The sequence below is a fragment of the Indicator indicator genome, chromosome 4, assembly GCF_027791375.1.
Source record: "Indicator indicator isolate 239-I01 chromosome 4, UM_Iind_1.1, whole genome shotgun sequence".
NCBI classification, from domain to species: Eukaryota; Metazoa; Chordata; class Aves; order Piciformes; family Indicatoridae; genus Indicator; species Indicator indicator.
In genome coordinates, this window is record NC_072013.1 from 44,745,222 (window position 1) to 44,770,474 (window position 25,253).

Sequence of the window (25,253 nt, forward strand, 5' to 3'; positions counted from 1 at the left end):
CTATTGCTGGTCATATAACTAAACCCCATGACCTCTCTGTAGCAGGTACCTTTTTCAATGAATTACAACATATAACCATGTTTCCAGGAAACATTGTTGAGTAGCTCATGCCAAAGGAAGCCAAAGCTTCCTACTTATGGCATGGCAAGATCAATAATTAACTCCATTACAGGCAAATTTGTTGTGGCAAATGGCTGCAGCCTGTGAGGTACAAGCTGAAATCCATAATGAAATCACAAAAGTCATAATGGTCTCATTGAGGCCCTTAGATGACTTGTATGAGTTTGGGAATGTCAGGCTGCTCCCTACAGAGGACCTGGTGTTCCCATGAAGGGCTAATGCAGATGGAGATGAGGAAGAGCCATCATGCAGGATCATAGGATCACAGGATGTTAGGGGTTGGAAGGGACCTTCAAAGATCATCCTGCCAGAGCAGGACCATAGGATCTAGCACAGGTCACACAGGAATGCATCCAGATGGGTCTTGAAAGTCACCAGAGAAGGAGACTGCAGCCTCTCTGGACAGCCTATTCCAGTGCTCTGTGACCCTCACAGTGAATAAGTTCCTCCTCATGTTGAGCTGGAACCTCCTGTACTGTAGTTTATATCCATTGTCCCTTGTCCTATCACAGGGTGCAACTGAGCAAAGCCTGTCCCCTCCCTCTTGACACCCAGCCCTCAGATATTTATAAACATTGATTAAATCCCCTCTCAGTCTTCTCTTCTCCAGATTAAAAAGTCCCAGGCTCTCAGCCTCTCCTCATAGGGCAGTGCTCCAGTCCCTTAATCACCCTGGTAGCCCTCTGTTGGACTCTCTCCAGCAGATCCTTGTCCCCCTTGAACTGAGGAGCCCAAAACTGGATGCAATATTCCAGGTGAGGTCTCACCAGGACAGAGTAGAGGGGGAGGAGAACCTCCCTTGATCTGCTGGAGACACTTCTCTTAATGCACCCCGGGATCCCATTGGCCTTCTTGGCCACAAAAGCACACTGCTGGCCCATGGACAATTTGTTGCCCTCCAGGACTCCCAGGAGTGCTGCTTTGGCCTGCTGCTCACTTCTAGAGTAGGAATGGGAGACAGTGTCACTGCCATCCTGTCAGCTTAGTGATGGAAGTGTGGCAACACAAACAGTGCCACTTCATTTCTGAAAAAGAGGAAGGCTGAATCTTCTTGTTAGTGTCTTAAAATCCCTCTAGCCTGAGTACCTTCACAGAACAGTGTTTCCCTACCTTCTCTTATGGGGAGCTCTTGGTTAATGTTTGAGCCATGAAGAAAACAGCAGCTGTTAACATTGTTTTCCCCTTAAGGCAGACTGTCCTCAGGTAAAACAAATCACAATTAAGGTACCAGCAAGGTCAGTAATATTAGACAATCCATATCCTCATAATGCAGATATTTCCTTCCACGTCTGTCACCAGCATCAAATCCCCAACCGCAGCAAGATAATTGGCAGTCTCCTTCTAGGGGGAAGACAAAATAGCTTCTGCTGCCACCAAAACCAGCCTGGATTTTGTTTGTGTAAGTGCTGGAGCCTGGGGGTGGTATCGCTCATCTAGCTATATTGCTGGGGAGTCATGTATCAAGGGCAGGCTTCTGAGGCGGCTTCTGTCTCCCTCCTATTTACTGCTCCTTTAATTACAAACCAGATGTCAGGGGAAGATTTAAAACTCAACTTTTATTTGAAATTCTGAAATATAAAAAAAAAAAAAATCAAACCACAACAATTTTTTTTCTTTTTGTGGTAGGGAAGGGAAACATGAAGGAGGGAAATGTTCTTTAATCCTTTTCTTATAGTTATTTTCTATTTTATTTTTAACTCTTTTTTTTTTCTTTTTTAAAGTTGTGGTCATTTTTTTCTTTTATTAAGTAGCCAAAAACATTTCTCTTTTTCATTCCGTCCCCTCAGCTCCCAGAAGAGTTTTTAGGCTTTTCTCTGAGAACTAGACCTCACCCAAGACCTTCTCCCTCCAGCCAGGATTGCTCTCACACATTCCTCTAACTGTTTATGCCCCAAGACTGTTCCAAACATCTAATGCAGCCACCCGCTTGCTTAAAAACATTTTATTTGGGGACCATGTTACACCTCCTCTCCAGTAGCCATGCAGACTCCCAGGTTTCAAGTAAGGAGTCAGCCTCCAGGGTGTACTGGAGACACAGATGGGGCTGGAAGGAATGGGACTCCTAACTCACAACTGGAGATTGTGGTTCCTGGGTGATGTGTGGGGCACTGGGACAGAGAAGGACCTGGGTGTCAAGCTGCTGGTGCCATACTCCAGAGCCCTTGGGCAATCAGATGGAGCATCCTCCAGTAGCCACCAACAGGAGATGTTATCTAGCAGAACTTGAAGCCTGTCTTCACAATCCTCAAGAAGTTGCTCCAGCCATCACTGAGTCTGATTGCTGAATCTTGACAAGGCCTGAATGGGTCTCACAGGTTTATTTTAGCAGCAGTTAGGTACAAGGGTAAAAAAAAAGTCCCTTCACACAAAGCAGGAAGCTTCTGCCAAAAGGGAGGCAGAGAAGCATCACACAACTCTTGTTTCCATTCCCTACACACACTTACATTCAACTCCAACCAGAAAGGAAGGAATGGTCTGAAGGCATAAGAAGAGGAACAGTGTCCTCTTGTTCTCACTCCTGCCAATTCCCCAGTGGTGTCCATGTCCTTTCTGCTCATCAGCCACTGCATTTTTCCACTAGAATTTATTTCCTATTTAATGTGGGATTAACCCTTTGGTTAATCAAGGTCATCTAAGGATGACTCTCAGACACAAGTGGCCAACATGTTTGATCAAGTCTAAAACCTGGTGTATGGTCTGAAGCAATGACATCATTCAGTTTTTTGCTTAGGAAAGCTCTGACCTTAAATAAAGTTCCCCTGCTGTATGACATGCAGATGGGTTAAGTCATTGAGCTCTCACCTACCTGACAGAATTTAATAAGTCCATGGGAAAGAATCCAGAAGATTTCCACAGGATTTGGGCATGTGTGTGCACAAAATTGTTCAGTATGCTCATAAGTTATCTGAATTTTCCAGTTATAAAATGTGATCAAGGAATAAAAGCTGAGAGCAAGAAAACAAACCCATGTCACTGTTCAGAAAGCTCAGAAGCTGTGACAGTCAGGTGTAATGCCAGTCACCAGGGCTGAACTTGCTTGTGAACGTGGGCAGGGAGGGGAAATAATCCACAATAACCCTGCAAGTGTGAGCCAGAGCAGTGGGAGCCAGCACTAGCAGGGGTAGCCTAGAGAAGATAATACGGTTACTGAGACAAATGAATCACAAGGTGGTTGCAACAGTTTCAATCCCAAGATAATTTTGCCAATGTTTTTGTTGAAGATCCATGGGCATTGGCACCAGCTGCAGCAAGGCCAATAGTGGGATGATGGGACCTGCAGTTTTGGGACCCACCTCAGAAACTGATAATAAAATGGAGGCAGACAGAGAAGGCTACGGGAAGGCTGTGCCGCATAGGTGTGCTGTGGAGCCTGGGGCAGACAAACTCTCACCAAAACATGGGGGAGAGCTGAGAACTGCAGCAGAAGGAGCAGCAGGTGGGGAAGTGGAGTGGTGATCCCACCTGTGCGACTCTGGAGGGGAGACACTAAGCTAGACCCCTAGGCCCTCCATGACCTGTGGGCCATCTCAGATATTGAGGGCCTGGGGAAACTCCCTGGTGCAACTCCAGCCTTCGGATTTTACTGGAAAAACACTTGGAGTCTCAGTAAATGCAGTCAGGGTACCTGCTTCAAGCTAACACTTCACCTCGTACTAGTCCTGGTCAGGAAAAGTCATTGTTGGGTTCCTCACCCCTTGGGGCAGAAGCTGAGCTGGGCTTTTCCATCACTGACTGCTTCTGCAACATGACAAAGCAAGTGAAACATTAATGGGAACATTGTTTGCAAGGAGAAACTGAAAGAACTATTTAGGTATGGCTGGGAGGAACAGTACAAAACAGTGGCTCTGAGCCACAGATCCAGTTGTTCAGCTAGGAATGTAGCTGGGATATCCTCGTTATAAAGGCCAACCTAAATATTAGGCAAAAATCATGCAGCCTGTCAGTGGAGCGACCTAACTGTGCTGCAGCGTGGCTTATCAGTCCCAATTACAGTGGTTTGTACTAACAAAGAGTGATCTCTAGCTTGCAGAGTCTATAATCTAATCTAAAATTCAGTGCGACCATGAAAATGGAGGAAAATGGGAGAGGAGAGTAATGTAAAACATGATTAAGACTTTGCTAAGCAAATATAATCAGAGCACTTACACGGACAAGTGGCTGAGCATTTGGAGCAGGTGGGGTGAGTCCTGTTCTTGCATGAAGGCTTCACATCTTTCTTGCCACTTCTTGAAAGCCCTCCACCTCCCCCCCACCTCCGCCGCCTCCCTCTCCCCGCCCCATCTCTCTTTCTCCTGGTGCTCTCTAATGTCTCCTGCTAGGGGATGCTCCCGAGGCGGTGAGTCCGATCGTCCTACCGTGGCAAGAGAACGTCTGTCCCTGGGCAAAGGATGGAGAAAGGCTTTAGAGTGTTCATTTTCTATGGCACGCCATCTTGTGTATACCGCTAGCAGCAGGTCTCCGGGCGGGACCGCACCGTCCTACCTCCAGAACTGGGCTCGAATAAACGAGTGACCAAACAGGGGGTGCGGGTAACGCGCGGCGGGACTGGAGGGGCTGCCGGCAACCCGCCGCGAGTGCGCTTCGCTCCCCACCGAAACGCAGGCACTTCGGAAAAGGCGGTGAGCGCTCCGCAGGCGCAGCCACTGCCTCTTTTCGGGATGCACCCCCGGTCGCAGGGCTCACGGTACCCACGGGCAGGCCCGGGCTTAGGTCGGGACGCTGTAGGGGGTAGGTTTTGGAGCTTTAGCATCTTATTTCACTACAACTCAGTCTTGCCCCCCGGGTCTCGGGAGGCTGCCCGTGGGTGAAGCTGCCAGCGGAACGCAGCCACAGCCACTGCACAGACCAGTGATTTAGCATTCTTGAGCGGCCGTGGCAGTTCTGCTCTTGCCTTGGGACCTCACCTCAGTGCGAGATCTTTCTGGCTACCTGCGGAATACCCCTTGATGTGGCGGTGCTGAAGGACGGAACTGGCTCCCAGCTCTCTCTCCCTTCAGAGGGCAGATATGCAGGGCGGCACGGCGCAGACCCAGCGAGGGATGAACACTCCAGGCAGAAACACCCACGAGAGATGCTCCTGCCGGAAACCTGCCCGGCCCCTCCGTCGAGGGGGTGCGGCCGTTCTCCGGTCCGCGGTGTCTCTCGTCTGGAACACACGCTCCGGGTCCCACACCTCACTCAGTCTCTCCTGGCGCCGTTTTCCCTGTCTCTGCGCTGCGGGCTGCGCTCCTGCCGACACCCTGCCCGTCCTCGCAGCCCCAGCGCTCCCGCCCCGGCAGTGGGGAGCCCTCGCCCGGCCGCCGCCACCGCCCCCCGCCGCCGCCAGCGCCGGCCCCAACTTCTCATTGGCCGCCGCTGCCGGAGGGAGGATGACGCCCGGGCCGGAGCGGGCGACGGGGGTATAAAGGCCGTGCGGTCCGGTTTCGCTGTGCTACCACCGCCCGTCATGCCGCGCGGTTTCCTCGTCAAGCGAAGCCGGCGCCTCGGCGGCTCCTACCGGGCGCGCCCGCGGGACCCAGAGCAGGACCTACCACGCGCCCCGCCGCCGCCCTCGCCGCCCGCCGCTGGGGACAGCCCTGTCGCCAGGCTGGAGGCGGAGGAGGAGGAGGAGGGCGAGGAGGAGGAGGGTGCCGCCGCCGCTTGCCCCGCGACGTGGCCCCCCGGCGGCGGCTGCGGCGGCCCAGGTCTTGCCCCGCTAGAGGGACCAGCCGTCTGGGGAGCGGCCGGGCCCTGCAGTGCCGCGGGGCCGCGAGCGGCTCTCTTCGAGCGGTGCCTCAGTTCCCCCGCCTCCGCTGAGTCCTTTCCCCTGGCCGCCTCTTTCCCACCCGCCGAGCAGCTGCTGCTGCAGCCCCACACGCCACTGCCAGGCCCGCCGCCGCCGCCGCCGCCCGCGATGAAGCGGCCGTCGCGGTCCAAGGCGACTGCGAAGAAGGCCAAGGCCACGCGGAAGCTGAGCTTCGCCGACGAAGTGACCACCTCGCCCGTGCTGGGGCTGCGTATCAAGGAGGAAGGGCCTGAGGGCCGGTCGGGGCCGCCGACGGGTCGCACGCCGCTGGGCGAGTTCATCTGCCAGCTGTGCAAGGAGCAGTACGCGGACCCGCTGGCGCTGGCTCAGCACCGCTGCTCCCGCATTGTGCGCGTCGAGTATCGCTGCCCCGAGTGCCACAAGATCTTCAGCTGCCCCGCCAACCTGGCCTCGCATCGCCGCTGGCACAAGCCGCGGCCCGGCCCCAGCGCCGACGGCACCGCCGCCGCTCCACCGGGCAAAGAAAACAGCCCCGAGCGGCGGCCTCGCGGCCCCACCGCACCACAACCTCAGCCGCCGTCGCCGCCCCGTCAGCACCGGGACAGCGCGGACAGCGCCGGGAGCGTCCCGGCGCCTCCCGCCTCCGGTCCAGTTCCCGGAGGCGCCCCAGCTGCCAGCCCCGGCGGGGAGGCTTTCGCCTGCCCCTGCTGCCAGAAGCGGTTTCGGCGGCAGGCTTACCTCCGCAAGCACCTAGGCACCCACGGGCCGGCTCGGCCTGCCGCCTACGGCCCGCCGGAGCGCGGGCACCTCGCCTTCGCTTGCCATCTCTGCGGCGCTCGCTTCCCCTCGGCGGACATCAGGGACAAGCATCGGCTGTGGCATGCCGTGCGGGAGGAGCTGCTACTGCCTCCGCCGGCCGGGCCACCCGAGGGCGGCGCGGCGGGCGGCGAGCGGCAGGGCTTCCCCTGCAAGCACTGCCCCGCCACCTTCTTCAGCGCGCCCGGGCTGGCGCGGCACGCCAGCAAGTGCCACCCGCCGGAGAGCAGGCAGGTCCTGCTGCTCCAGGTGCCCGTCCGGCCGGGCTGCTAGGGCCGCGGCCGCCCCCGATAGAACTACTTCGGGAGCCCGGGCGAGCCGAGCGAGTCCTGTCTATGCTGTAATTTCTACGGAAACTCGCGGTACTCACGGCTACAAAGGCGGAGAAGCCTCCCGTGGACTCCCGGGCCCCCGCCTGTCCTGCCGGTGGGTAGCGAAACTCCCCTGTACCAGCACTGCAGCAGGTTTAGCCGACGGACGGTGCCAACGCCGCCTCTGCCGGGCCCGGCTGGCAGCGTTCGTGCCGAGACTTGCAAGGGCAGGAGGCGTCGCGGGAGCAGCGGGAGCCGTTGGACGGCGGGCGGAGGAGATACGGCCCCGGGCTAGCGCTGGCTGGCATCCGCTGGGATGCGGGTGATGTCCGGGAGGCGGGTGCCATGCCACTGGAAGTACATCTTCCATAGCGACTCTCGGATAGAAGTACAGCTGTATATATACGATATTTAAAGAGAGGAATTATTTTTCGTTAGAAAAAGATCCAGCTCTAGTGACCTTGTTTGAATAGCCTTAGCCCCCGAACTTCAACATTTAAGTTATTGTGAGGTGTTCTGTTTGCTGTACTCTGTACTTAAAATAGTCGAGAAGGTAAATGTTCAGATTAAGTCACTGTCAAGTCATATAATAGCTAGCAAAGTGTATGGAAAATTAATCGTGCTGTCTGCTTAATTAAGCTATGAGGTGTTTATCGTCTGTAGCTAAGGATGCCTCTCCTGCTCGCTCTGTGTTTCTGTACTCCAGCGCCTGTGCATTAGGCACATCGCATGCCTCTGGCAGCTGCCTGGTTCAAAGCCTGGTCCGTTAGCACTCCTTCATGTGACATGGACAATAGCAAGGGCAGCTTGGCCTCGCTGTGGGCAAGCAGGAGGTCCCTATCTGCACCTGGCCTTTTCAGGCAGCCTCTGACCCCTCTGCCTTGTGAGCTGTGCTGTTGATATGAGCTCCTCCAAGTCTTGTGAACAGCTGAAATTCGAACATGAAACAGTCTTGATACGTTGCTGCTTTCCTTTTCCTTAACAAGACCTACCTTAGCAAAGCAAGCACAGTCTGTATTCCCTGCCTTTAACTGTGGTCTGGCCAAATGTTTTGAAACACTGTCAAATTTACCAACCACTTTCATTTCAGCCACTATTTATTTATTTAATCTATCTATCTATCTATCTATCTAATCTAATTTTTCCACACAAGTGTTTGTTTCTACATGTAATAGCAGGTGAGGCCAAAAATAAGGGCAAGTAAATTCAATAAAGGATTTAAAACCAACCTCATGCCTTTCTTGAATTAAAGCAGGACAAAGTGGGTCAGCCGATGATTTCTGAAGAGCAAAACTGATCTCAGCCGCAGTCTTTGTTCCAACACTCTCTCTGAAATGAGCATGCAAAATGTTTCAATCTGACATATTTCAGTTTGATCCTGGCAAAGCAATTATTTCTGTAGTTTTGTGTTTTGTTATGTGCAACAAATGATTCATGTGTATCACGCCGAAAGGGTGAAAGCAAGCAATAACTGCTTTATTTTCAATGTGCTTCATGGGCTTTCTCATTTTAGTTCCAGGACCTAAACAAATGAGTTAACACAATATAACCTAAAGCAGCCAAATTTGCTGTCCAGTGAAGGAGGCTAAACTCAGAGCTCACTCTTCTCAAATGCCAGAAGTTTTAAGCTGTGCATTTTCCCCATCGCGTGTCAGTAAGGGAGACTTTGGTATAAAAGCCAGCTTAGGCAATTAAATAAGTTGTCTCCTCCTCTGGAGAAGGTCACTACTTTCTCCACTTGTGAGTCAAAGATGAAGGGCTCCAGACCACAGAAACCTGATTACTAACTGCTCTTACAATTACCACTTGAACACCCAGCCTGCAGGAGGGAACGTCCTGCGCTTCATGCTACCTGCAGAGCTCTGGGTACTGTATTTATGATGGCTGGGGAAAAGTTCTCAGTTGCCATGGGTTGGGAAAGGGCTCCTGAGAACTCCTGTGTACTTTTTACTACTAAACGAAGCTGCGCAGTGCACTGAACTGCTCCGTGTGTCACGTACTGTCCTTCTATACAATGGAGCCAGAAGCTAATCACTGAGGTGAATAACTAATATACGAAAGGTGATAAGAATAATTTTATTGTATTATTAAATATCATGTCTTCTCTTCAACCATTACAAATTTGTAGATACTACATGAATGACCATACATAATTTATCTTGTTATTGTTGCCCGTATATTTACACATGCAGTTAGTACCGATGCCATGCTCCATTTTGTTAACAGCATTTTTTGTTGTTTGTTGGATGCAAAATGCGAGCATTTCATCTTCAGTAGGAAAATATCTCTGGGTGGGTGGAAATCCGTGCACCGATCTGCACTCACAGGGTTGGAATTATCAGCATTTCAGGCCAGGCTCCCGGAGCACGTTCCCTTTTCTTTAGTACACATCATCAGAGCAATGAATTTCTATCAGGAAAGTGTTGGGGTTTTTTTTTTTTTTTTTGGCTGTTTGGTTTTCAAAGTTTGGTGTGGCTTTTTTACTTTTTAAATTTTTAAAAAAATTTTGTTTTGTTTGTTTTAGTGTGAGAAACAAGAATATACAGCTAGACCCAGCAGCCTGGGGATGAAGGCTAAAAATCATGAAACGCGATGGCAATTACTATCGTTACCACTTGGAAAAGCAAACATTATAAAAATATTTGGAAGCCAAGCATTAAGTAGTGTTTCAGCACAGTGATTTTTTTTTTTTTTTTTTTTACTGGCATAGATCATGGCATCACTTGCACAGTTATGAAATGATAGGTTGCTTTGTGGAAAAAAAAAAGAATCGGTGCTATAAGTAAGTTATTTCGTTTGGACTCCGTAATGCTTGAAAGGCCATTGAACTATTTTATTCTTAACATAAATAATCTGTACACATCCTGTGCATTAACAGTGTGACATCTGACACAGAGTTTACAAATGCAATTTCAATCTAAAATTGTACATTCATTTTCAAATTGTACATACTTCTTTCTTTGTTACAGAGAAAATTGCAATGGGGCACAATAAATATAGTGTAATCAAACTGCAGTCTCCAATTCCATACATGACTCAAGATCAACCAGACTTAAAAATTACTGCTGTTAAGATATTGTAATCATCCAGGAAGGTAAAAGGTGCATAGGGACAAACCGCACTGGAAAAAAAAAAAAAAGAAAAAAGAAAAAAGGAAGAAAAAAAAATGGCCACTTGGAGACTGATAAAAATCCAACAGCTAAAATATTAAAGTAAAATTCCAGTGTCACTGTTTAAAATAAACATACAGAAAGGGGGTATGCAGTGGACGGGCACACACACATTAGAGACATTATCCTGTAACAGAAGGCGGCGAGTTGCTACGGGAAGGGTGGCTGCTGATCGCTGTGCACTAGAAAGCTGCAGGCATCTCGCCACTTAGGACTTGTTGGCAGAGCCAGAGGAGCGGCGCAGTTTCATGGACATGCGGCTCTTGCTAGTCCGAGGAGACATTGGAGAGGCTAAGTCTGTTCCATCCCCCTGTGCTGTTGCTGCTGCTGGAGTTTCTCCCGGCTGAGTCTCTGGGCAGAAGCCTGCAGAGGACAGCAAGAACCAGATGGGTCAGTGCCACCTTCTGCATTTGCAGTGTGGGATCTATTCACAAGGGACAGGGAGGAATTTCAGTGCTGCTCTTACTCCCCAGCATCTCCTAGCCCTTCACCAGCTGTGGGTGATAGTTCTGCATGTGGAGCTAGCCACTGTCACAAATCCACCTCTAGAGAAAAGAGGATGGCAGCAACCACTGAGCTATGGGACTGCAGAACCTCCATGCTCTCAGCAACAGAGGCAGCACTGAAGTGGGCCATATTCTCCCGCTACCCAGGAGAACACACACCAGGGATGGGGAGTTACTTGAACCACAACCCAGAACAATCCAGTCTTTAATGACAAGATGAAGGTTAACAGCTCGTTGCACATGAAGGGAGCTCTAGGAATGCAGCTGAAGAGGTGGAGTGAATAAGGGGCCAAATGGGAGAGAAAACATCTTCTCCCATCCCGACGTTATTATAGTCGGTGCTTCAAAATGCAAACTCCTGTAGGGCCCACAAGGCAGAAGCTTGAACAGATCATACTAACTGGATGCATTATATGTTAACGTTTCTTTGTAAAAGGAACAAGATGAATTTGAGCTAATGGTTTGTAGTTCATTAGCCCAGTGCCCAGAGCTACCCTCCAGTGAGCCCTGAGTCCTCACTGCAAGAGGACGAGGCTCTTCCTTACTAACAGCCCTTCTCCAAATCTTCTTCCATAGAGATACAGTAGGAAAAGGAGAGAATATGAAACCAAAATCTCCTTCCCATGTACAGAAAATTAACACTATGAGCTCAGACCCACAAAACCAAACTGCATTTTAATTAGCCGTTTACAGAGACTGACAGCCTGATTGAACTCGGCTACCGCAGTTTCCACTGATCGCTTCTGACCTGTATAAATTATGGGCAGAAGCTTAGTCCTGCAGAAGTCAATGGGGAAGCCCCTGCTGACTTCAGTAAGCCAGAAATCACTTGCTATTTCTTCTAGATCATGCTATTACTGGTAATTCTTTAAAATAATAATGCAATAATCAGAACCAAAGATCTCTCTCCCTCTGTATCCATTTCACATATAAGGGGTGCAAAAACCATTCAAAAATTGATTATTTATCTTGAAAGACTTCTCTAAAATCAAATCAGGTCATCAGGTAAGAAGTCTAAAAGGACATTTAAAACACACTGTCATAAACCTCTGATTTAGTGACCTGTCTGTCCTCCCTGCCTGGTCCATCACCTGCCTGCTCCAGGGGGATGGCACAGTACTTCCTTTTTCACACTGACATGTCCCATGGAAGTGACAGGGAGGAGAAAGGGCTGTTATTTGTTCCCCAGCTGGTGACAGTAATTCTGTTCATGAACTAGGTACTTCATTGCCAAACAATCTGGAAAAGCATGATAATGCCTGACTCACTGTGCCTTACAGAAAAAAGGCAGGCAGGGAAACATGCACTCTCATTTTCTGAAATTCTATCTTGTTCTAATTTTACAAGGAATTAAAGCATTTCAAATGGTGGAAGTTAGAACAGAAAATAACCATTGTTGTTTTGCACAGCATACCATTCACAGCTAGCGTGAAAGACCTTCCGTTTCAAGCCTTTGCCCTTTACCTTGATGTGGCCAATGTTTTCTAGTGGAGGTTTTGGAAGGAGAAGAAATATCACAGCATTTCTTTCTTTGTTGAGAATGAAGAAGTGATGAGGAAGGAGGAGTGGAAAGAAGTGAGGAAGGGGGAGGAGAAAAGATAAAAGATAACAGGCGTGAGACATGAGACACGAACCGCAGAGATTGAAGGGTATTAACAGATGAGCACAGAAAACGGAGTCTCGAATTTCATTATGCAATTGTTGCTCATGCTATAGGTTAAAGAGAGTGATGAGTTAGTCATGTGCAATGAAGCAACAGCTCTGAAATCTGGCGTCATACTTACCAACTAAGCATTACAAGAAAAAAAAAAAAAGGAAGAGAGAGAGAAAGAAAAGAATTCTATAACATTATCCAGATCCAGCAACCTTATTCATAGCAAGTGAGATACGTCTTAAACATTGCCTGAAATGCTTGCTTAACGTCTGTGAAAACAGTTAAATACACACATACACGCAACTGAGAAGGAAAACCAAATGGCAACTTGATATATGGCTTCTGCTCCCCAGCTGTTTCACAGTATTAAGCATGCTAAAAACTATAGCCAGTCTCAACGTGAGACTCCTGAAAACACGTAAAGAAGAAACCCCAGAACATTTCAGCAAGTTAGTCTGCAACAAAGGGTCAAACCCTAGTGTGAAATTTTATCATGGCTTGCATAAAGAAAACGTTGAAAACTCCCCATTATTTCCCCAGGCATTACTCTGGTCGTATCTTAAGATTCTGTTTCCAGTTCTTGCAGACAGAAGCACAGATCACATGGAATTCCACCCTCTTCCCCCACTCCCCCCCTTTTTTTTTCTTTTAAAGGAACTAACAGAGCTATTGAAGAACAGAAGTCATGTAAAGTGATTTTCACATCTGAACATATCACACCAGAAGAGTGAAGGATAATGGCACTTAAAATATATTTAAAGTCTGACAGCAATCAACTAACTGATTAGTAACTAAAATGTCTTTGGATTTTAGGTAAGCAATATATATCTATCTATACAGACACAGGCACATACACAGATGTGGATATTCAATGTGGTACATAGAAATTTTGCAGAGTGCCTTTCCCCTTCACAGTTTTAAACCTTCAGTGTAAAAAGTTATTATCTCTCTCTCTCTACATAATGAAGCATTTAGTTACCCAAAAGATAAAAAATAGGGTTAAAGAGGAAAGGTTTATTGATAATTGACCTACAACTATAAAGTTCTATAAAATAACCAAAGTAGACGTGTTAGGATTTTTAAGATGTTGAGACATGTCAGGAAGTAATCCACATTTTTCAGCTTTTAGGCTTGAGAAGCAGCAAATGTCATAGCCTGATGAGCTATGATATTTTGGGGCCATAATGTAAAGCCATTTCAATTGCTTCTCAAAGAGGATGTTCATCAGCAAAGTTGAAATGTGACATTTTCACACTTGATCTGAAAATCTTAGGATCCTCTAATAACAGTATGTTGGTTACTTGACTCAGAAATTAACTATTTAAATGTATAATGGAACCCTAACTACACAGTTAGAAGTAGGGTGAAGTGAAGGAGTCTGGAAGGCATCATGACGTCCACACTGCCGTGACTTACCTTGTTCATTAGTTCTGACTTTGAAAGAGGTGAAAACTTCACTGAGCAGAAGCCTGGCAGGGAGCTCATGTTAAGCCAGGGTGCTGCAGGGTAAGACTACTCTCAGTAGTCTTAGTGCTCTCAGCGCTTCTGGCTTTATCATATCTTGTCTCGATCAATGTATTCCTGAGTGTCATTTCTGAGAATGACCACAGAGGAAAACGCAATTTGTGCATGCTGCTACTTCAGCACACCTCAACTGACCTCCAGGGATAAGGGAAAATTTTTTTGTACAGCTTGTTCCCTTTGTTGCTCTTAACGTTCCAGTCCAAATCTGGCCATCTTGTCTGTCATGCTCAGTGGAGCCTTGCTACAGTCAAGTCAACTAAGTGTCTCACTAATTTGGGGAAATGGGGAAAGGAAGCGAGAAGCAGATGTAGAAGGATTGCAAAAGCAGCTGCAAAGCAAGATGAGAAGGTGAGGAAGAGATGGTCTAAAAACCTGGGAGGACTGGAAGTAGGTATGAGTGAAAGAACTGAGAGCCAGACATGAGAAACAACACAGCAAGAAAGAGTAAGTTCATGGCAAAAGAGAGGCAGAGCCTAAGTTTATTGAAGAATGCTCTTTAGAACTCGTCTGGAAATTTAAATGTTGGGTAAAACTATTCCTCTCTGTCAGTCAGTATCTGTGACACCTTCTGGCAAAGTTCCCAGTCTTTTCAGTGCTGCTTATACCTTTCTGTGATGAGAAAAGCACCGTCATTCTCATCTCTGAAAGGGTACTACAGGGCCAAAAAGATTCTCAGGTCAAAGCTACCCAGCAAGCAAGCAGCATAAGAGATTAAGATACAGGCTGCTGAATCTCTACATTCCCTGCTTCCCTGCCTGTGTGATGGCATCCCCACTTTGAGAGTGGGGCAGTAGAATTGTTCCAAACACAGGCTTGAAAATACAGGAATGGTTGTTGGGATCGAAAATTCTGATGCTTTCAGCACAAGGAAAATACTGTGACTAATGCAGAGAGGGCCCTTCTTTATCAGATTTGATGTACTCAGGTACTACTTTTAGTTAGGAAGAGAGGGGGAAAAATAAAAGACAAAGAAAAAAACAAACCCAAGACATCTGTAGGTTTTAAAGCTCAGAATCTTAGCATCATGGGGTCAATAAACCCTTCAATATCATTGAGTTTACCATTGACAGTGCCCTCAGCCTACTCTGGTGTCACAGAAACCTGGTTTACTCAATAGCTGCATGGGAGGGGCTGTTCCATTTAACTCAGTATTTGCAGTTACTCTATTTAACAGAGACAATGGGAAAAATATAGAGGCAACTGAATTCTATCCTGTAAGTGCAGGTAAATCTCTGTTTTTTTAAAATGTACACATAGACTACTGTTACAACGTTACTAACTATGGGAAGGTTGACTTATGAACTGTTTTGACAGGGCAAACTAAGTATCCAGATGAAACAACAGCAGCCACAATCGCATGTCTGGAAGAGCAACCACTGTAAGGAAGAAACCTACTTTTGCTGAAGGCTGAGCCTTTGATAAAAGATGTCAGTCTGAGGGAAGTCTGAGAGTTTGTTACTGAAGGCAATGTTCTCTATTTGCTCCAATTCTCACAGTTCAAATGCAAAAAAATGGCATGCTGAAATTGGCCAAAGGGATCATTGCAACACTTGGTGATGGGCTGTAGCAGCTTCACAGGTTGTACAGATCTTTCTTAGAAAAAGAAATTGTATATAATATTTTATTAAAATTAAACATCCACCAACTGTAATCTTGGAGATGGATGTTCAAGAGAAGACTGGATGAGGCACTTAGTGCCATGGTCTAGTTGATTGCTTAGGGCTGGGTGATTGGTTGGACTGGATGATCTTGGAGGTCTCTTCCAAGCTGGTTGATTCTATGATTCTATGAATAGGCTTGCCCAGGGAGGCTGTGGATGCCTCCTCCCTGGGAGTGTTCAAAGCCAGGTTGGATGAGGCCTTGAGAAGCCAAGTCTAGTTGAGAGGTGTCCCTGCCCATGGCAGGAAGGTTGGAGTAGATGATCCTTAAGGTCCCTTCCATCCTAAGCCATTCTATGATTCTATAATTAAGAATCGAGTTTGCAATGTCTAAAATGTGGAAAATTTTTGTAGTCTCTGGTCAATTAGTTTTCATTTTGAAAACATAACAAAAAATCCCAGACATAAATGAAATTGTATTAAAAAAAGGGGGAGGGAATATATTTTTAGTAGCTGGTCAGAAATTTTCAAGATGACATTTTGTCAGAGTCATCTTGGGGGTAACGAATGTGTGTGGATTTATTCCCAGGCAGGACTCCAGTGCCAATCCTATATGCAATCCTGGCACACTTCAGAGCTCTATACATATGTTATAAGGAATCCTTCTGTTCTAGGGACCCTGGAAACTTAGGAGTATCTATTTCTTTAATAGCACACCTGTTGGACTCTTTCTTGGGATTGTGGTCTATCACAGGTTTTGAGTCATCTCCATCCACCTCACTTACAGGTCTGCCTTCACTAAAACTGGAAACTAGTGAATTTCAGGCTAAGCCCATGACCTGAGGTAAGCTTTTTGGCACATGATTGCAGTGCTAATTTATACCTGCCTTAGGCCTTAGAATTTGCACCCTTCAGAGGCAGATGATGTGATGCTACTCCAGGCACTCTGTCCTACAGCTGAGTAACAGAGCCTCAGGAGCTCCAGATAGAAGATGGTCCAGCCCTCAGGCTGCAAGCAGGACTGTCAAAGGATTTCCAGCTTCCCTGGGCTGAAATGGAATCTCAAAGGCAGGCATATCTGGGGACACATCATTTGATAGTGACACTAGGTCAACACTGTGCTGCTTATGTCTGTCCTAGGAAGCTCCTGGCAGCTCCTGACACTGATCCCTGGAGGTTTTTAAGGCCAGGTTGGATGTGGCTCTGAGCAACCTGATCTAGTGTGAAGTGTCCCTGCTCATGGCAGGGGGGTTGGAACTGGCTGATCCTTGAGGTCCCTTTCCAACCCTAACAATTCTCTGATGCGCTGGTCAGTTCCACTGTGCTGCACAAGGCCCAGAAGAACATGAGCCTCAAGACAGGACATCATATTTTGTTGTACATAAACACACACACATGCATACATGCAGATGTGAAACACATCACAAGCTCCTACTAATGAGATTCCTGCCAAAAATTCTTATATTTGATACAAAGGTTAAGTCAAAAATCAGGCTTCTAAAAATTCCAGATCCTATGAGAGAACCAAGTATGCCTAAGACAATTTTTAAAGGAATGCAGGAATTGCCACTGTAGAGCAGTGTTCTCCCAACATACCAAACTGGGACAGCAAAACATCTTTGCTTCACTCTGATAGAGCCAACTAGAGGAAAAGTCACTAGGCAGAACTGATGGAAGTACCCTAGAACATATACTAGCCATAAAAAGTATCTGCTGTTGAATATTTATTGAGTGTATTAGGTAGGAAATATGGCAAGGACTGGTATCCCTGGCTCTTGTTTCTAGTTACACACTTTTCCTATTCATATGTTTTTATACATTAAATTATGCAGTATGAATTTTTTTATACTGATTTATTTAATTTTAAATTACTTTTAATTTTGTTCCCCTTTGGTCTTGACTATTTGCAGTAGCATCACTTACACCACTTAGTATATTTTTAAACTGCACTTCCATTCTACTTATGGTTTATATCTTCAAGCAAAGAAATCTCAATGTTTTAATATCTCTCAGTCATACTTTCTGTAGTCCTAAGACAATACTTCTATAATTTTAGAATTTATTTCTTCATAGCTTTGCAATTAAGAAACTAATTTGAAGGTAACTTGCCAAATTATTCTCAAAAAATTAATTTTATTTATATTTACAGTTTTCCACAGAAGCATTTTGATTTGTCATGAAATAAATTTTCCTGAATAAGGAATTTCAAGTGTTACACATTCTTCTTCTCCTTCTCTCCTATGTTATCACTGCAGAATGTCTTACAACATCAATGAAAGACAGTACAAGGGTACAAAACACACCACTGCCATCCAGTACTACTTGTTCATGCTGAGAAACAAAGGTCAACACAATAAAGTGTTACTCATTCAACAACTGTCTCTATCATTAGTTACCTTAATCCCAGAACCAGTGTTAGTGCTTCATGCAGACCTGAGGTTAGTAAAAGACTAAAACTTTAAGAAGATGTAGTGGTCATTTCTCAATCAGTGTGAAATTCTTTTTAGTGTGAACAAGGGAAACAAGGAAAGTTTGCATACAATTTGGTTACAAGCTTAGTGATCTAGTAAAAGTAAGAGGAATAAAGGGGTTTTTTGGACACTTTGTCTTACCTTCAGATAAACAGAACTGATATTTAATGATCTAAAAAGAGGGGAAATAAAATAATGAAATAATCATAAGGAGTTCAAGAAATGTCAGAACAGGAAGGCCTTGAGTTACTAATTTTCTTTTACCGATTTTCTCATTAGTAACTGAAAATGCAGTATCCTCTTATAAAAAGGTTTTTTTACTGAAAAGCAAAACTGACCTTAAAACCAACTTTGCAGCTAACAACCCAGAAATAAATGGATGATTGCAAGGCTCTCAGATTTCAAGGCTCTCTAGTGAGCCTTAAAACTTTCTTACGAGGAAGGTGTGCTTAGGTTAAATAATGTATTTACCTGAACTAGTCCAGATGAAGGAGTGCTTCCATGGAGATTTTACACATAAGAACATGATAAAATTCACTGTAAAAATACAGGGTCTGGTTGCCTTATTAAAGCAATTTGCCAAATCTTAAAATCAGGCATTGGCTCATGATGCCAGGCAACAGAATAAAGATTTAAAGGCAACTTTGCCCAGATTCTCAAATATGTGTGTGTGTGTGTATATATATACACACACACACACACACACATATATATATATACACAGTCTTTCTAATTAACTCTTAATGATGTGCAAAGGTCTGAATTTTTAGTCTTTATAAGTAAGAATACTGCATTTCAAGTAAGATTGTATAAAATCAGTTCTTTGCTGTACTTCTTACCTGTTTCCGATGGCAAATGGTGGTAAGGTGCTGGACAGAAAACCTGAGCAGCAAAATCCTCAAATGTTGTAGGCTCTAGATGATGTTGAACAATCGTTTGCAGGTATCGTGCTCTCTCCTCATAACTGGTTTAGCCAAGAATTAAGGATGAATTTATACCATGTACTGTAATTGCTAAATACCAGTGCCTAGGTATTCAGAATCCTTGTTTTTGTTAAATATATATCATGTATTTCAGCGACTGTGCACATTTAGTATTAATTCTTTACATAACTATGATATCTGATACAATGAAGTAATACTAACTGTAACATAAAACATGATTACTGTAAACCTCATGGTTCAACTATCTTTTCTTCCTGTCTGATGCAAAATTTTCTGCATTTTTTTTTTCCAAACAGCAGCCACTAATACTCCGAAGTATCTAATTTGCCTGAACTGTGGTCACAATCAAATATAAAAACATTACTATAGCATGAAAGACAACCTTAGCATTAACCAAGTAAATGATTCTGCACTTTTCCATAACAAACCGCTTGGCTTCCATAGTCCATAAAAAAAATCCCACTCACACACAGTTAAGATACATACACGGTGAAATTTGAGTACTGGGGAAAACCCCTCATGAATTGTGCTGTTAAAACAAGCAAGAATATACGTAAGGAATCTGTAGGACCCTTAAAAACTGGCTAACAGGGTGTCGACAGGGCATTGACAGCAAAACACCCTACTTGCTCCTTTTCCATGTGCTCTCCCTCTCTGATATTATTGACAAGAGACTGGTATCTCGAAGTGTTGTTGCTTTTGAAGAACCCTCTCCAGGCTTCTTGTTCCAGCAGGCCTGATTGTGCTGTTAGCACAGAGAGAGCGAGAAAAAGAGAGACTATTTCTGCTGTTCGTGAAAGCAACTATGGAAATGGCTGTCAAAATGTAGAGCAGCAGGCAGCAACATACAATTATCAAGAAAAACTACCATGCTGACTCCACGTCGTATAGTTCCTGAACTGGGAAATCAGTTAACCTTTTCTCTCACAACTTTTAAAGTCCTCCAGCTGGAGTCAGTACACTGAATGAGGGAGCCCTCCTCCAGTTATCTCACAGCACCATAAACTGATCAGAAATTTTCGCTGGCATTTATGCTTGTGCACACTTTTCTCTTTCTTCTTATTTTATTAGTCAATAGTGAGATGATTTTCTCCTTACACAGTTTCATTTTCCTAAAAAAAAGACCCCAAACAAATCTTCATGCTGTGGAGGAATGCACTAAGAATCAGTTTCTTTAAAATTCAGGGTTCTGATTTCAGGTTTGCAGCTTTTTTTTTTTTTTTCATGGGGTGGAAATTACCTTTCTGGCTCAATTTCACCACTTGTGAAACAGTGATAATACGGATTTTGCACACACTTTTTAGCAATCCAAACATAAAAACTGCATTACAAGTGGTAAGTGTTTTTAGTAACAAGTGCTAACGTTTAAAATACATAACAACACCATTTTCAGTTAGGATAAGCAATAAAATTCTCAGTCCCAAATTAATGCTGGACACAATATCCTTCATCATAGCTTGGAAAATTATACTTCCAACAATTACAGAACTCTCCCCATAAAACCTTTTTTGCAGTTTTCTGTACAGCAGATTTACAGTAGATTTTGCAGTACCTCTAAATATGAAAAAAAAACCCGATATATAATACATTGACTGAAAACAACTTCTAGTGAATAAAATGATCTTCACTGTATTTCCTTAGACCACAACTTGGCTACAAAGTGAGACAGGGAAATAATTTTTCCTCCCAAATACACGTTCTTAATTCTTTCTGGATCCTGAGACACCTGAAGCTCAGCAGAAATCTGTCTGGAGAAGTTATATCAGAAGCACTGGGACAAGAGAAAATAGAAAAGTCTCCCATTGTAATGGTTCTTAGGTTAGGGGATAAACACAGTGTTGAGCCTTAACAGAGGAAAGTAATACAGCAGTTTTTAGGAGGCTATGTATAAGTGGTAGAGGATGAACCTGATGGTTGAAGTCTAAATAATACTACGTATCTCACAACTTGTTGAAAAGCACTTTTTTCATTGGGGGAGATTCACAGCTGCTGAATTTTCTGCAGTTAATAGAGTCCTTTGATTCACAGCAGTGCCCCTTGCACAAAAAATACTGGCCTTTGTGTATTACCAGAAACTAATTTTCTATTTGGCTGAAAAGGGAAAAATGGGGTTATTGCTTCTCCCTCCTACAGAGCTTTTCATTATGCCTGATGCACTCAACTTCTAAGCTCTTCTGAGAAAAAAAAATAACTGAAGAGGCAAGAGGTAGAAAAATGAGCTTGTTAGCACATTAGAAGTGAAGTATCTTGGTGGGCCCTAGAAATTCCCAGTGGTGTGTTAACTTATCACTCTATGCATGCTGGCACTGATAGTCTCCCAATTGATCACTCTCTTTTCGCACTGAAGGTGCTGCCAGGAAGCAAAGGCTGAAGGCCCACAGGAGAAAAGGCTCCTATCAAAACAAGCTGTTTTTAAGAGTCTGCTTGAATAGGTAAAATGTTTCTTGAAAAAGTAGGGTGGAGACACCTACCTGCTTTTAAAATGTTCTACTTTCAGAGGTCTCTAAAGCAAACCTTCTAGTTTATCCTATTATATCCAAAGCTTATACACAAATAAGACAAAAATGAAGGAAAGGTACTGCTTTGAATGTGACAAGGACATTCCCATTCTCTCTCTCCTAACCAAATAATGAAATCTCAACACAGATGCTGACTGAGAGGATGTTTTCATTGCACAGTGGAAAGGACATGCTTATATCAGTTCTGTAAGTCTAATTCAAATGCACACATAGTATACTTGGAGAAAAGTATTTCAGATAGTCAGGTTGCTGCTCATCATGGGAGTCCACAATACCATCTGTTCAAAATGGAACACTTCACAACAAAACAAAAAATCTGATGCAAACCCCCAGTCCAAAGCTTGTTGCACTCCGCAACACACTCCTCAGAAAAGCTCCTTTCACATATAAGAAATTGAGCAGCTGAGACTGAAGTACTTTTATCTTCTATTCACATACACTTTCAGAACATTCTAGTATTTTAAGACTCCAAATCTGCATGCTTTTGTGGCTGAGATAACCTAGTTCTATTCTGTATTTGAATGCAACTATCTGCAAGAGTAACCATAAACCTATGGCAGTTAATTTCTACATTACTTCTAACAGGCTAGACATTTATTTCTTTAAAATGCTGCTCTCTAGGGAAGAGTTATTAGCACCTAGAAATTGAGTGGTGCACACAAAGTCAATGGCTACTAATAACAGGGCAATGCAAGCTGTATTCTTACTGCCAGTGGATGTTGCCACTGGCATTGGCAATTAAGATGGAATGGGAAGGATGTGCAGACGAACCAATGGAGAAAGACTCTGGCACAGGGAGCGAATTTTCTGCTTTTGAAGAAGGTGCTAACTGGAACAAATGAGAAAGGATAAAAAAAGGTAAGAGAGAGAAAGATATACACTAATTATACAGGCACTCATCCAAACCTGTCAGCTAAAAACTCGCAGATATATAATCTGCAAAGAGTGTAACAAAAACCTTAATTACTTCATTGTACTTTTTCAGAAGATATTGCTCTGAAAAATGCAATCAGTGCAAGAAAAAAAATCAGGAACCGTACCTTTATAGGTCACTCAGGTTGTAGTCACTCCAGCTAAAATTTCATTTGCATTACAATCCATGTCACTTGTTCTCTAAATCTCCAGTTATTTCTATTGATACTGAAAACACTGCACTGTCCATTGTTACTGTAAACATTTTTTGAGACCTGTTGATTTGTGCCTGGGAGCAAGCACTGAAAGTCTGCCTGTTTGATCACCTACTTATGCCTACTCTGTCTGAAAAAGAACTTATGTTTTCACCTAATAGCTCTCCATCACTGCTGACTGCATAACTTTATTAACTCAAGCTCTGTATAGACTCCTGTGGCAGAATACATCTACATCTTGCACATTCCTTTTGTATAATCTAAGACACAACTTTTCCAGCCATTAGCTCTTACTTAAAAATCTCAGTTACTGCCATATCCTTTTTTCTGGCCTCAATGAATTTTTATTCCTCCTTTACATCTAATCAGAGCACTGCAAGACCACTTTCTGAACACACTGCCTAGATGGGGCATTCTCAGGTATTGTCATCAGTCTACCACTCCCTACAATGAATGCAGGCTTATTATTTTAACTTGACAGTCCGCAGCTGATAATTTTATCCGACCCAGGCTTGCCTCCAGTCAGTTAATGCAGGCAGCCACTCTCACTCACCTTCACATTTTTTTGACAAGTATACTTTTTTTAATGTGGCTTCTTATGCCTAGCACTAGCTGTCTGTAAGTGTCCATAAAAAACAATCCCTTCTCAAACTCTCCACTTTGCTACGATGTTTGTCAAAAAAGAAAAAAACACCTTGGAAGTCTATTGCTGTGTAGATCACATAACTATTCATGCTGTTTACTATTGGTTCCTATTTCCCAGAATTTTGCATCTGCCTTCATTTGTGTCTTCAGTTTTATATTTGGCTTTTTTATTTCTGGAGGACAAACATCATCTGCCTTGTGCTGTAATCTAACTCAGGATAATGAGGCTCATCTATCACAAGAAGAGAGAAAAAACAGCTCTCCTCCTTGCATCTTCATCCACCACCCAAATCTTCTTCCTTTATATCCAAACCAATTCCCTCACATTGCCAATTCTTTTATCCATAGCACTGTCATCCTTCAATTTGGTAAGGAAATGCTTTTGTTACATTTTCCCACATCTCCAGTTGTTCAGTCTTTATTTTCCTTGTCCTGTAATTTTAACCATGCAATCTCCACAACATCCATACTTCCCATTGTTCAGCCTCTTCTACTGTCTCCATCTTTCAAGTCCTTCTGTTGGAATAATCTCCTCTTAGTTATTTCCACAGATTTATTGTCTTTGTGACTACATGTTTTCTTTTCCTTCTTCTTATGCACACTTCTCAGTTTTAGAACTGCATAAAATTACAATAAATCTAACTAGTATTTTGCAGTTAAAGAAGAGTGGATGCATGATTACTGTGTTACAATAATCCAGGGAATACCAATACTCAATTTCATCAATGTGAGGCTGAAAAAAAAAGCCCAGAGAGAAAGTAGTTGTAATATGAAGTAAAATTTTCAAGACTTTAAGGATATGGCACTTCACAATTTTGTGATCTGTCTATTACCAGAGCATCTAAAAGTGCTAGATTTGGAAAAGGGCTGGAGAAAAAAACCCTAGAGCCCACTCCAAAGACCATCTGATAACTACTGATTCATGAGTCCAGGGACTCTCCTCTCCCAGGAAAGTACTATAACCATTAGGCTATAGAGATCAGCACGTACCTTCCCTGTGATTCAGAGGAGATCATCCTTTATGAAAGGAAGAGCAATTTTGGCACTGAACAGAGTGTGCTTGATTACAAAACGTCCTCAGTCCCAATGGTTAGAGCAGTTTTGTAAGAGTCAGGAGATGTGGCCTCAAAATTGGAAACCACTCTCTCGTTTCCTGGATGCCCGACCTAACTAGGGAGTTACCTCCTGTTGCACCTGAGTGGGCTCTAATCCAGTGAGTATACCTTCAAAAGTCTTAGCATCGGTGCCTTGCAGGTCAGATGAGCAAATATTTACCTATTCATTGCATAAAGAGAGGCATGAACTGGGCATTTGTCTACTCAGGATGCAGCAATGCCTTAGGCAGCTGTAGTGTGTGCTGAAGTGAGCAGATCACCAGAGAAGCAGGGTTGAAAGCTTGAGATACCTGTGAAATTCATTGGCATTTGAGAACTAGGCATTTGCTGTGTGGAGATTTTTCTGACCTGTATTTAAGGCTCATGAGGAACATGGGTCAGATCAACAGAGCTGTCTAAACACTCTTGAGAATATGGAATAAGAAGATAAAGAAACGTTTTATCAAGACAGCAGCTTCTGGAGGGAAGGATGAATGATGAGGACCCTACTCAATGAAGAAACTTTAAAAAGGGATGAAATGATGCACAGTTCATTAATACACTAAAATGGTGTAATACTTGTAATGTCAGATCAATATTTCTTTTGTTCAACGAAATTTTAAGGCAATGCATTTATGAAGTCACTACAGACACCAAGGGCAGAAACTCTATTTTTCAAAAAGCCAAAAGAAAGTATTTAGCACTTCAGATATCATAATATAAAGTTATGCCTCAGCTTCCATTTTCAGTAGACAACTTCAAGATGATATCTGGATGAATTAAAATACGTCAAGATCATTATAGCTCAGGCAACACCCCAGAACTATGAAGTTCTAAGCTGCAAGCTCAACAATGCTGCAAGTATTCCTACACCCCTATCGAAGGGCTGGTCAAGTCCAGTACTGATAATATAAACTGGTTTTTGTTAATTTTTTTTTGTTTGTTTAAAAAAAGGAAAAAACAAACAAACAAAGATCATAAACAAAAGGACTCCTTTTGTGAAAGGGA

The 25,253-nt window shown here is 44.2% G+C and overlaps 2 protein-coding genes across 6 annotated transcripts in view; one reads left to right on the plus strand and one right to left on the minus strand.

Moving 5' to 3' along the window:
* Positions 1 to 5,566: 5,566 nt before the first annotated feature.
* INSM2 (INSM transcriptional repressor 2) lies at positions 5,567 to 6,955 on the plus strand. Its single transcript, XM_054400796.1, has one exon. The coding sequence runs from the start codon at positions 5,567 to 5,569 to the stop codon at positions 6,953 to 6,955; it is 1,389 nt and encodes a 462-aa protein (XP_054256771.1).
* A 3,307-nt stretch (positions 6,956 to 10,262) lies between these two features.
* Positions 10,263 to 25,253, minus strand: part of RALGAPA1 (Ral GTPase activating protein catalytic subunit alpha 1) — a 130,613-nt gene continuing 115,622 nt past the window's right edge. For 3 of the 5 annotated variants that reach the window (XM_054400320.1, XM_054400318.1, XM_054400316.1), the window contains 3 exons: positions 18,756 to 18,880; positions 18,263 to 18,265; positions 10,263 to 10,526 (listed from right to left, as the gene is read on the minus strand). In XM_054400320.1, the coding sequence (XP_054256295.1) occupies positions 10,372 to 10,526; positions 18,263 to 18,265; positions 18,756 to 18,880 (283 nt within the window). In that variant the 3' untranslated portion in view covers positions 10,263 to 10,371. The remainder of the gene's footprint in view (positions 10,527 to 18,262; positions 18,266 to 18,755; positions 18,881 to 25,253) is intronic. The other 2 variants (XM_054400319.1, XM_054400317.1) reach the window with 1 other exon arrangement.

Bases quoted from the DNA above. Each gene is read 5' to 3' on its own strand.
- INSM2 (XM_054400796.1), top strand. From the start codon at position 5,567: ATGCCGCGCGGTTTCCTCGTCAAGCGAAGCCGGCGCCTCGGCGGCTCC.